Source organism: Manacus candei, unplaced genomic scaffold (assembly GCF_025592945.1).
Source record: "Manacus candei isolate 608988 ecotype Guabito, Panama unplaced genomic scaffold, ASM2559294v1 h1tg000048l, whole genome shotgun sequence".
Lineage (NCBI taxonomy): Eukaryota > Metazoa > Chordata > Aves > Passeriformes > Pipridae > Manacus > Manacus candei.
This window is the reverse complement of record NW_026138096.1, coordinates 3,770,737-3,784,308: the sequence shown is the minus strand read 5'-3', so window position 1 is coordinate 3,784,308 and position 13,572 is coordinate 3,770,737. Positions and strand designations below refer to the sequence as shown.

At 37.7% G+C, this 13,572-nt stretch overlaps 1 protein-coding gene across 14 annotated transcripts in view; it reads left to right on the top strand.

Moving 5' to 3' along the window:
- The window catches only part of PPP2R2C (protein phosphatase 2 regulatory subunit Bgamma), a 193,354-nt gene that overhangs the window by 141,514 nt on the left and 38,268 nt on the right, over positions 1-13,572 (top strand). For all 14 annotated transcript variants that reach the window (XM_051798369.1, XM_051798374.1, XM_051798363.1 and 11 more), the window contains 2 exons: positions 604-716; positions 1,969-2,146. In XM_051798369.1, coding sequence (XP_051654329.1) covers positions 604-716; positions 1,969-2,146 — 291 coding nt within the window. The remainder of the gene's footprint in view (positions 1-603; positions 717-1,968; positions 2,147-13,572) is intronic.

Genomic DNA, 13,572 nt, shown 5'->3' with positions numbered 1-13,572 from the left:
AGCATTACAACACAGTTCTTTTAGGTTTTTTTTTTTTCCCTCAGTTCTTCCTCAGTTGCTTTCCCTTAGGAGGAAGAAATGTCTCATTTTTCACACAGCCTTTCATTTGCTGGAGCTCCTGATGTTACACCAGTACACCACTGCCTGTTTCCACAATGGGCCAGGCAGGGATCTTTGACCTGTCTCTCTACTCTATGCTCTTCCTGTGCTGTTTATAAGTAGCCTATCAAACTGGCTTTAATATCAAACTGGTTTTAGCATCAAGATTATTTCCTTGCAGAGTCAAGTTGTCAAACTGAGCTTCGGCAGTGAGCATTGAGTGGTTTGAGTTTGTTCCACTTGCAAACTGCCAGGCTGGATACATGAGCATCATGTGCTCTACATGGTCTGTCAGCTGCCAGGAACCTCTGACTCGGTTTGAAGGTATTTTTTTCTGTTGGCAACATTTTCTGGATGTGCAGAATGAAGTGACCCAGTGACCGTGACAGTGTTTCAGCACAGGACTTGTCTAAACCAAGGTGTAAAAGTTTCTTTAAGGAATATATTGTGAAAGGTGAGTAACCACATTCCTATGCTGATAGTTGTTTGTCTTTTCTTTTAAAGATAAAACAATCAAGTTATGGAAAATTACTGAAAGAGATAAGAGACCAGAGGGGTACAACTTAAAAGATGAAGAAGGAAAACTTAAAGATCTTTCTACAGTAACATCACTGCAGGTAAGCTGCTGTCCATGTCCAAAATCCAGTTGTTTCTGTAAGAAGAAGGGAGTTCTAACTCAGTAAAAAATTTAAATATCCAGTCTAAACTTCTCCAGTGCAACTGGAGCCCATTTCCTTTTGTCGTGTCACTTGTTTCTTGGGAGAGGAGACCAGCATCCAGACGTTAACATACTAGATTTTTACTCTCAAATTTTATTGGCTGAATTCACTCCAGGGGCTTTGGCAAAGGAAGTGGCTAAAGGTTAGAACTGGGAGGTTATGTTGTATAAACAATACTATTGAAAACAAACAACCTCCATCTCCAAAACAAGCCAATATTATCTACTGTGAAAAGAGCCTCCAAAGTGTAAAAATTACTATGGTAATGGGATATTTATCTATTCAGTATGATTAGGCAAACAAAACCATTCCAGATTGCTTATAGTCTGAGAATTCAAAGTTTGGGTGAAATATTGCTTTTTTCCTTTAGTAGAAAGCTAAACTCAAATATTTAACTGCTCCATATTCCTCTTTAAACTGCCTCGTGGATTGATGTAGGATAGATTGCTTCTAATGCATGTTCAACAACATTGAATAGTCCCAATCAGGGGCCACAGCCTTACATTGTTTAATGCTTTATTGATAGGGAATAAATTGAGTGTCTGCTTTTTGAAGCATGACATTGAAGTGACACAGGGAAATAAAGAGGGCACATTGATGAGTGATAATCTGTGCTATTGGCTTTTCAGGGGTATGTCTGTATGTACAATATGTCAATACACATGTTGGGTTTGTTTTCCAAGACTCTGTTTATTATGTTTTCTGAGATTATAACCTTCTCACCACTTGACTTTTTTGAAAGAGAGACATCAAGTAGCAAAGCAAATACTATTAAGTGATTTACAACTAATGGCAAACTCTTTAGCAAAATACTAGTACTTCACTGCTTGCCAGACCCTCCTACATATGTGAGACAGTAGCTCCTGTTGTGGGACTGGCCTGTTGTGTGGCAGCTGCCAGTCCTTCCTTTCCCATAGTCTAGGCTCTGCCTGGCTCTCCGTGGCTCTTATGTCTCTCCTTTCCTCCTTGGCAAGGAAGGCTTTGTCCAGCAATTCATTTATGGGGAAATTCAGCTTATGCACACTGTCAAGAAGTTTTATAATATCATAGTCTTTGAATGCTTTCTCTCCACTGAAATTCTCATCATCTTAGCAAAAGATTATTTAAAATCTTACTCCCTTTCTGGTTTGTGTTTTGGTTTTTTTGGCAGGTGCCTGTATTGAAACCTATGGATTTGATGGTAGAAGTCACTCCCCGGAGAATCTTTGCTAATGGTCACACCTATCATGTCAACTCAATATCCGTCAACAGTGACTGTGAGACATACATGTCAGCGGATGATCTCAGGATTAACCTCTGGCATTTAGCTATCACAGATAGGAGCTTCAGTATCCTTTATTGTGATTCCTTGCTCAGTGCTGATGTTATTAGTAGGGCTTAAGAGAACCGTTTTAAAATATTTTTTCTGCAATTTTTAAAATATACCTTTACTTACCAGAATCCCTGGAGTATTTGTAACAGAAAATGCTCAGATATCGTAAGACACAGCTAAGAGATTACGAAAGTCAGGGAATTTTAGATGAAAAATAACAGTCTTGGAGTTGGTTAATGACAAGCAAATAGGAAACTAATGCCAGCTGAATGGTAACTGCCCACCTGACTAGAATACTCTATACTAGTGTAGACATTTCCCACTGAGCTACGCCACCTTGTTTTGCCGCAAGGTCAGTCTTTACCCTGCCTCTACCCCCAATTCCCTATCATCCTGCTTCCCTGAAGTCTAATGCTGGAGATGTGCTCAGTTTGGGGGTAAGGCTCAGCTGCTTTATGTGAGTTGTGTCTGTGATTAATGCAGTCATTGCTGTATCAAGTGCTGATGTTATCCTGAAAGCTGTGCTGTGGAATCATTCCAGCCATCTGTGAGGCTGCCCCTCACACTGCAACAGGGTGGCTTGGAGCAGGAGCAAAAGGAAATGTAGCCAAGAAAAGTGATTCTCTGTGTTTTGCAGAACATAAATACACTGGTGAGAAGAGAAATAGGTTATGGGGCCAGCTCAGAATATTGTATTCCTTTGACGATTTCTTTTTGAGTGGATCAAAAGGAGTTAGAGGAATATTTCTCTGTGGATTTATCTGAGGGACTATTAGATGTCAAAGTGAAGTTGTTCTGCTAGGGGAGATTACCTTAAAGAGAGCACCAATGTGATGGTGTCTTCTCCTTGTCTCTAGTGATTGTATTTCTTCCTTTGTGGGCCAAGTCATCTGTGAAACTTAACCCATGCTTTGTGAATGTCACAGGAAACATGTTCTTTAAATCAAACAGCTCTTAATGTCCTTAAAAAATGACCTTTGCCAGATCAAGTGACAGGTGTCTTTACCCTGGAGATTGTAGTGAATACCTCCTCAATTTGTTTCCAGACTCACATTGTTTTTCTGTCTTTTGCCTGTCTAGATTAAGCAAACTTAATGGTGCCCTCTTTAATATGACTGTCCATAAAGGAAAAGTTTATGTGTGATTCTTCAAAGTCCAGCTGTGTCTGACTCAATATACAGGCAACTGTGCTTCCATTCTTTAGTAAGAACGGAGTGGGAAAGTTATTTGCCATCATGCCTGTGTGGAGTAGCAGTGTGGCTCCTGACAGTGTCTTCACAGTAGCTCCAGTCTCTGTCCTGGATTCTTTTACTGTGTGTTCTCCTCTACTGTTTATCCTCCTCTTTCTTCTAAGGCAGAGCAGTGGGTCAGACCAAGCACAGCAACCTCTCTGTCATTTCCCACAGTAAGAGCTTACTGACAAATATCAACCCCAAATGAATTTTTAAGTGCCAAATGTGGGTAAATCCTTGAAAATCAGAGACTTGCTATGGAGTATTGATACAATCGGAGCAAAAGCTTGTGAATATGCTAGTGTAAAATAATTCTTAGCATTTCTGCAAAGCTTTTTATCTTCATGTCCTTCATATACATTGATCAGTTTATCCTTACAAAAGATTAACAGACTAGTAGATAGATAAATTTGTCTACTATTTTGTGGATGAGGAAATTGAGGCAAAAAAACAAAAGAAATTGTTTATGAGAACTACATTTCCTAGCCCTGATTAACAACATTTCATTTGCCCTTTGTGTGAAAACACTTGTATGCAGGCTTCAGAAGCACTTGGCCTCCCACAATGTTTCAAATTCTAGCAATATCCTGGGAAAGAGCTGGAAAACAGGCTAAGTCTGGAACAGTGTGGATAGCAAAATTATTTGAGATTAAATAACTGTTTAGGATCTTATGGCTTCTACTCCTGTGTGTTCAAACTGCCACATTTGGTGACAGCTGTATGGACTCTGTTTCAAGCATTAACACTCCTGTTGTTGAATATTGACTGATAAAATGTGTTTTAAGGTTTCTAATTGATTCATTGATTTAACTCTTAAAGCATGATACAATTTATAGTAATAGATTCCATTTCTGAGTATGATCTTAAGAGTGATGATGAGAGGGAAATTAAGAATGTATTTCTGAACTTTAGGATAGGAAACTTTTGCTGTATCTGAGACAGTGGCTTTGAGATACTTACGTGGATGGCTTTGGGATACTTATATGGATGACTTTGGGATAACTGGATTTCTGTCTTGGATTTGGATGCAGATATTGCTGCTTCTTTTAGATACGCTTGAATGAACATGTATGAGGATTGTGATGAGAGAGTTTAGGCAGTGATAGGAGAGAACACTAGGTAACATTTTGCTAGGGGCAAAATGTTCTTGCTAAGCTGGCCATGGTGGTAGCAGATTGGCTTTTGTAGCTGGATACCGGTGTGCATGCAAGAGAGCAGACTGAGTCAAATAGACCCTGTCCAGTTCTGTTTCTGTACTCAGTTGTCAAAACCAGATCATCAGGCAGATTACTTTTACTGAATTTTTTGATAAACAGAAAAATTGACATAAATGTTCCAAAGAGGGTGAGATAGTTATAGAATATTACTCATACTGGGAAATTAACTGGGAGACTGTGATAACCTGAAGAAGGGGTTGAGTAAGTTAAACTTGCATCAGTCTTTTCACAGGTATCTTTCTGTCCATATAGAGTCCTCTAAGTCCTTGTAAAATTGCAGAGACATGTTTTCCCCTGGATAAGAACATCTGTCCCTGAAACTGCATTTCTGTCCATAGAAAACCCAGTTACATAGAAATCTTCTGGAAGTCGTTGAGTTTCTGGTAAAAACATTGGGTGTGCCAGTTGCAATTAGGGCTAGACATATTAAGGTGAAAAAATTCTGCCAAGCAAACAGTTTAAATTATAAATGAATGTTGCTGGGCTTGATGCCTTCTGTTACACATTTAGGCAGGAGGAGGCTGTGGTAGTTTTAAAAATGCTTGCTTCACATCTTTTTACTAGATGCAAAAGGGAAATGAAGCATCTTGCTGTTTTACATTCAAGGCTTGATTCCTTGAAATACATGTTCAAAACAATAAATAGAAAACATTTTGGTTTGAAGTGGCATTTGTTATTAAGGGATCTGGCGGGGATGTGTGTTTGTCTTTCTACTTTCCTCAGAGGCAGCACTGCTACGTATAATGACCTACAATCTGTTTACCCAAGAGGCTGCTTGTGGCAATGACACAAACAACAAATACAGTGGTAGAGTTTCTGGACATTCAACTCATGTCTGAACACCTTTACAAATTGCATGGGAAACACTGGAGAAAGTAAAGTACTTTGTCTTGTAGAATTTTATTTGAGAACAGTTGGGTTCTAACCATTATTTTAGCAGTTTTACAAACCTCTCAGAGTTGCTCATTTCTTTGAAAAGAGAGAGAGCAATGGAGATCTTAAGTGAATTCTCTTTCTGTCGTCTTCGGAAAATATTTTAGATCAGCTTTGCAGAATTTGACCGGAATGTTTGCCTTAAGCAAATAAAATACAAATAGTGCTTTTCTGGTTTGCTTTTGTAACATAACTGGGTTAAAACACTAACTGGGTTAAAAAGCAGACAACTGAGTTTATGCTACGCCTGGTAAATTTTAATGAGGAATATGCAAGACTTCTGTACATTGCTTCCCACTTGTAAGCAGATTTGCTCAGTATCATTTGGGCAGGAGGAGGCAGGAGAGAGGAGGAGGTGAGAGAAAAGGAAGGGGGAAGATCAACTGGTAAATAATTGCATGTATTAGGATTTTCTTCAGCAAAAGCTTTAATGTGTTTCGCTGTGTTATGGAGAGTGAGAGTCAGTGTCCTTAATTATGGATGATATTCTGCACTGGAAAAGAAGTAAGGTTCAGGTTGCTGTATTTGTTAATGTTTGGTCTGAAATGGCTTAGCAGCGTTGCCCATAGCTTAAGCCGTTAGATAAGTCATCTTGGGTGTAGTGAACAAGAAAAAAGGACTGCTGGGAGCATACTGATAAGGCTTTCTTGCCATCAGCAGCAATCTTTGGACTATCTAGCTGCACTAAATATTCTTTATGAGAATGTATTTGGATTGCTCACAGAACTATGTAGCTCATAGCACTTGAACTCCCTTCATTTCCTGGTAGCACACTATTTCACTCTAGAGGCTGTCATGGCATTGCTATGGAAACAACATTGCAGTTTCCAGCATGTGCTCATCTTGAGACTCATCTTGACTAAAATACTCATTTCTCAGTCAGATCAATATAGTCCAGGGTTATCCTGTTTTAATAAAAAATTCCTTCTTCTATGTCCCAAAAGGGTTAAGCTAATTAGCAAATCACCATAGGGCCTTCTTATAGTCTAATGTATTCTGATATTTGAAGCATATCATGGATAGGCAGATTGTTAGGCACCACATCTTGGGAAAATGAATTTACTTAAGAAGTAAACAACAACAGGAAAAGAATTAGGAAAAACAAGATAACATGGTACACTGATGGAGACCAAGTCTGTGGCAGGTGCTGTGCACCTGAATGTAGTGCATATGTAGGGCATATATGAGGTCTGGGAGCAGCCCCTAGGCTGGGGAAGATAATCAGCCTTGCAAAATCCCTGTTACCTGCCTCAGTGCTTGGTATTTGAATGCTAAACTGAAAGCAGATCTGCAGTATTCTCTTGGCATTTGTGGAGCAAATTTATACCCTTGAGTAAGATAAGGCTGTTTCTATAAAAATGCCTCAGCCAGGATGACTGTGCACAAGCTGTGTGCACAAGGATGCTTTTTCTGTGCTCTCAAAAAAATGTTTGTACTGTGTGAGAACCTGCTGCCACCCCCACCCACAGCACTGTTTTCCTGCAGAATAGACTTTCTGTTTGGGAGATGGCAGACATCATTTCTCTTTTGAGAGCTCTGTGTAATACATATTAGCACTTCCTATTCTATCAAGAAAAGTCTGTCAATCTGTATCATGTATTTAAAAGGTGTATGTTATACCACGGAGTCATATTCCAGCTGAGTTGCTACTAGCAATATTTGAGTAGCTTTTCCTCAAATTTTTGTTTTTCTTTTATTCTTTACTTTCTAGAGTCTCTCCTTCTCCCACATGCACTGTCTATCTCTCTCTCCTTTAAGGGAGAATGAACATGTCTGCAAAGCTAAAATCAGGTCTGTAAGTTAGAAGTAAGGGATTGCAGAGGTACTAGGTATACTGATCTATCTCATGGTTTGGCGAGCTCTTTTAGTCTGACTATTGAGAAATGATTGCCTTGCCCTTCTAATTAAAACACTCCTAGGGGAACAACTGAGGGGAGAAAACTGTTTCAACAAGCTGATTGGACTTAGGGTTGATGTGATGCACACTTTTTTCAGCAGGAGAATAGTGGCCTTCTACTACAAATTAGAATTGACAGTAACAAAGATTTTGACATGTAGCTCACACCTGAGTACTGTCAACTGCGGGTTTTATGTGATAAACATTTTGATAAATTTTGAATTGTGCTCTGAGGTAAACTACTGGAAATGCTGTCTGAGGGCTCCAGTGCCCCATCTTGGAAAGCCATGGGAAAGAACAATATGTAGAGGAAATAGAATAAAAAAATAAAAAAGATTAAGTTCTACTGCATGAAACTTGTGAATACATGAAGTCCACACCAAATATCAATGCTTAACTGTTATATTCTTTGCTGCATTGCCATTTCTCATCTGCTATCATTACATTGTAAACTGGTCATGATAAGATCCTCGGTATTACCGAAGTGCTTGACGTACTTCACACAACTAAATGCTTTGCAATAAAAGTATTTTAAAATAATTGTAATAGAATTCTGAGGTTAGTCTCAGCACCACTTTATACACAGTTAAACAAAGACTGTGAGAACCAAATAGGTTTGCTGGAATTTTAACTCAGAATCTGACTGTTGCCCAGTGAGATCGCGCTTTCCATTACTTCCATCCTTACTCTAATTCTGCATTAGGTGAGGTGACAGACTTTTCAGGAGAGAGAAATCCTGTAAAAATGGTAACAGAGATGAAGAAATGCTAGGAAAGTGGTTTTGTTTCAGAGAAATACAAATCAATGCTCTATAGAGATTTCTTAACTTCCAGAATGTAATGAGATGGAATTTCACTGAGTACCAACAGAGGTTTTCTGTTAGGGATCACTTGTTTTAATGGACAGAGAAAAATAATTTACTGTTTTTCAAAAATACATGACAATTCTAAGTTTGCAGAAGGTAGTAAGAAGCAAAAACTTGGTTGTCTAGAGAGATGAATCTTTACCTTGCCGGTGCTTAGCATTTAGCCATTTGATGATGAACTTAGGAAAAGAACTGTAGCCCCTAAGCCTCCTTGTCTCTCCCAAGAATTTTCAATTTATATTACTCTTACCTGAAGCAAAAAAGAAAAGGAAAGCTTCTTCATTTCAAAAATGACTGTAGTAGATGGAAATTCATTGTCATCTATTTAGCAACAATTTGCGATTTATTTCAGGTTGTTTTAAAGTGATCTGATTCTCAAAGCTCTGCAAAATGGCAGTTTTCGTTGACTTTGTCTTTTAACTTTTGGGTTTGAGATCTTTCAGCTTAGAGTAGTTGTGCATTGAAAATAAATTATTTAGGAATTGCCTATGCAACTGCAGATACCAAATCACCTGGTAACTTGAGGATCATTTACACTAGTGTAGTTCAGTAATTAGTTTTGCTAAGATATAATTAATAGGTTGGCAGCAGGTACTATATTCTTCTATAGTTTTTATTCCTAATGCTTATCATTTTTATGTCAGCAAAGATGTGTATGAGTGGCAGCAGATCACAGGTCATATACTGAGGCTCAGGATAGGAACAAACTCCAGCATAAAGCTCATAAAGTGCTGCTGATGGGATCGAAACAAAGTGCTGTCCTGTATAGTTGTGATGGTGCTTCTGGGTACTGAAGAGAATTATTGAAATCATAAAAAATAGCCCCTCATTTCTGGAAAGATTCTTTGCATTAAGTAAGCAGAAAGTATAAACAATTCATGCAGTCTTCTTCTGAGGTCTTTTTCAGATGTCCCAGAAAACTAGAGAATGAAGTTCTATTTTGTAGGGAGGCCTGAGATGTCTTTCATATCTGTCTAAAGTTTTCATGTGTTATCCATACTGACTTAAAGCTTAACTAATGCATCAAGTTTTTAAATGGTTGCCTAATTTGGGCTTTTCCATACAGTATTTTGGGCTTTTTCAGTTAGTATTGTGGACCTGAGAAAGCAAGTATGACTATATCATTTGATCTAACTACAGTAGTTATTGAAGAGAAAGATGTTTTACTACTGCCAAGGTGAAGTACACATACATTATTTCTTGTCTAAAGTACTGACCTGCAAAAATTCTGATAGTCTTCTTTTATTTTCCTCTTGGTAGGCTTATTTCATGCAATCATTGATTGCATGGAAGTAAAAAACATTTTGTGTTTTCTTTAGTTTTTGGGAGGACTTCCTGATTGTACTGAGGTCACAAATAGTGGTACCCAAAATAATCCCAACTGGAAATCAAGACACAGATTTGTAGTCAGGTATTTGAATTCCCAAATATCACATTTACACATCATCCGAGGATGAGATCCAAGAACTAGGGAGGGTACTGAATCTTTGTTAGTGAATATTAGAGTTAAAGTAAATTTAATCAATATTTTTGGAGAGAAAAGTATACTGAAATGCATTTTAGCCTCTTTTATATTTTTTTCATGCATCACTTTGCACTTACTTTATATGCTGTTTGTAACATTAAGCCTTAAACTGATGGCTTAAACAAAGCACAGTAACAACTTCTGTAAGTTAAAATACTAACTTCATACCCCACCTTGCTCACATGTACAAGCAAGCTAGGCAGACTTCCAATGTTAAAATTGCATATGCACTAGAAAAGCATATTTTACTATACATTAAATTGAAGAAAGACAACTCTTAACAGAATAAAACCCAGTCATCATTTTAATAGAGCTGATAAGCAGCATTCCTGTATATCAGTGATCGCATAAAGCCTGATTTTTCTTTCATCTGTTAGAGATGCTGTACTGGTCCATCCTAATTGGATACATAGTACTTGATAAATAATAATTAAGAGGAGAATAAAAAGAGGAAAGAATTCTCTGACTGCTAGTCTGGGGACCACACTGGCTCTGTGAGTAATTAAACAATGCATCAGCCACTTGTTCTTTGTAACCTCTGTAGTCAACTGTGGCCTAAAGTAAAGAATTTTCAGTTTTAAACAAAATAACTCTTGTGACCCTTCTAACCAAAACCATCCTATGATTCTATGACCATCAGAATAAGGATTTTAGAAATGTGGTAGCTGGGAGACTCATAGAATCACAGAATCATAAAATGGCCTGGGTTGGAAGGGACCTTAAAGGTCATCTAGTTCCAATCCCCCTGCCATGGGCAGGGACACCTTCCACTGGACCAGGTTGCTCAGAGCTCCTTCTGGCCTGGCCTTGAACACTTCCAGGGATGGAGCATCAAACTTCTCTGGGCAACTTGTTCCAGTGCCTCACCACACTCACAGTAAAGATTTTTTTCCAAATATCTGATCTAAGCCTACTCTCTTTTAACCTAAGTTGTCATCTTCTCTGAACTGCATAGAATCCTGATAGTAAATGGAGCCTTTTATGAACTCTCAACAGACTCATTTGTAAGAAAAATTCTGCGTATCCCAAGTGTAAAGTGCCAAGAGAGAACTGCATTTTTAGCATCACTTAAATGGTTTTGTCTTGTAGACATTAACATAGATGCTTGTTAGCTTCTGCAACAGGCACTGACTTGGTTCTTCGGCTTCTGTTAAGGTAAGAATACGTCCAGTTCAGTTACAGTATTATTTCTGATCTGTTCATCATCTATTGTAGAATATCTTAATTGAGTATAGATTTTAAACTTTTCAGAGTAGGAACAGTTGTATGTTTATATATAATCTTGTGCAGATTGCAGTCGTTACAACTAGCTGTGTAATTCAAATAATAGATAATAATTATAGCAGTAAGGCTGTGTGAGTGGGGTCTGTAAGGACCTTACAGATTATTTGTTTTCACGAAATACAGAGAAGTCTCAACATCCGTTTGGAAGACCTCTAAGCATCTCTAAGTCCAGATTTAGGGTGCTCTGAAAACAGTGAATAAATTTGCAAAAGTGGTCTTTCAATACTTTCAGGACTTTTGTTTGGTTTTGCTAGAGGACACTCTTTTATCCTTGTCAGAAACAATTGCTTTTAACTATTCTTACCACCTTAAAATGACTCCTATCTCAGGAATTTGAGAGTCAGAGAGAACTGGATGACAGAGTGTGACTCACCCAAAGGAGCAGTATCAGAGCTAGTTAAGCAGTATTTTAGCACTGAATCCCTGTCTGAAACCTTCCTGCCATACAGCTGAAATGTGCATTGCAACAAAAGCAAACAGTGCGTGGCTGGAGTGTATGGTGTCAATGTCGTCAGGACATGGGATAGTGCTATGGAAATATTCCCTATCTAGCCATCCTCTAAAATAAATAAATTGGAAGATTTGAGTCTGACTGTGAAAAAATAATTACAACTGAGGCCTTTACGTTCTTGGCAACAACCAGTCTCTTCCTTTTTTTGGAGTTGCTTTTAAAGAAGTTAATTTAAGGTGATTTGAGCGTAGCTATAGCCTTGGGATAATTGCGGCACTGCAGATTTATTGTTTAATAAAAAAATTAATTTGTGAATCAGAATACATAATTTTCTTACTTATCACTCCTGTCCATACACAACTTGAATGAATACATATGTGATTACGTTATTCTTTTAATGGATTTCTTTATCTGGTCCTCTGTCTTCTCTAATGCAGTTGTCCCCAAACAGAGACCTATATCTATTATTTAGTTTCTGCAGAGGTAAGGAAAAACATAGCCAGAGGCATTAGAATACTGTTGCTTTTTAAAAATGTATAGTGAATTGCAAAAAGGAAAAACAAAATAGACTGGAGTTACTGCAAATGGTAAAGAATAGTGTGAAATCATGAGCCTGTAAAAACCATTTCAGCATTCTTTAATAGTACATTAAAGAGCACAACTGGGATTGCACTGAATTCATGTGTTTGTAGAGTGATCCGGGCAATGCAGCTACTGGAGATACTTGGAAATTTTAGAATAGGTGCAAACATGTCTTTTCACAGATCTCCACAGAGATTAATTGGGACTATAGCAAACAAGTTACTCTTTTGTATCAGGAATGCCTTTTAAAATGCCATTATCTCAAACTTTCTCAAGTTTATTGCTATCAAAGAGAGAAAGAGCACAGTAAAGCTGAAATGAATGTTAGCATGAAATATAATTTTCAGGTTTTACCCAGAATCTGCAATCCTTAGCAGAGAGAGACTTGGGAACTATGGCAAGGCATATTAAATTACAGATAAAGGATCATGTCATGGAACCGATACTCATCTTAGTAGCACTCACATTTTTAGTGTAATGTGACTGCAGTCAATGAAGTTATTTCTCTGGAAATGGGTAACAGGATTCAGTCCAAGATTTATTGTCTTACTAATTTTATTTCTTCAGTTGATGAGTTTTAATCAGTATGGTGTCGTTGTGGAAGCTTTTAAATTGCCTACTTCTGTTTCCCTCTGGATTAATTTCTCACTGAAACATTTTGAGAATGAGCCATTCTCTGTTGTCACAGGTGCAGGTGGTGTATCCAACTTGAAAAACATGCATTATGAATTTATTGAAAGTTAGACAAAAAACCCATTTACACAGTTCTAGGTACAATTATACGAAAAGATAATGTATAAATAATTTAATCACGTCTGCCAGAGGGAAGAATTCTCTTAAATTAGTCTAATTATTCTTGTTCCCATGTGAGTTTGGACTTGAAATTAACCTTGCAAAGCACAATCTTTTGCAGAGTATTAACATAAAGAAGAAGAAAATATAACATGCTTTGCTCATTAGCTAAAATATCTTGAAGAGTGTTCCATATAAGAGCAGAGATGTCATAAAAACACTCACATGGTCATCTTAGGTATTATAGAACTTGAAGTCTGTGTTCTACGTGAGTCATCAAAACCTGAGATCTTGGAATCTTTTCTCACTACTGAAGTAGCCAGAGCACTTCTCATTAATGCAGACATTGCTTTCTTTTCTGTTGTCATAATAGAAACTGGTGAGGGCTGCATGTGAAACTGTAGTAGTTAAGGTAGGTCACTTTTTGGGCCTTTGGAATAGAAATGCTCTGTAAATAAAGGCCATATTAACTTTCATGAGGTTACACCAGCAGAGTTAAGAACAAGTCTAAAACTACTGTTTTGCTACTGACTAAAAGTTACCTGACTTGTTTGGAATCAGTGTTCTGAAAGCAAATCAAGCAAACAGAAAAAAAGCTGTGAATATTTAACCCTCTTTGCTTTGGAAAATATTCTTGGTGTTTCAAACTCCCAGAATGGAATTT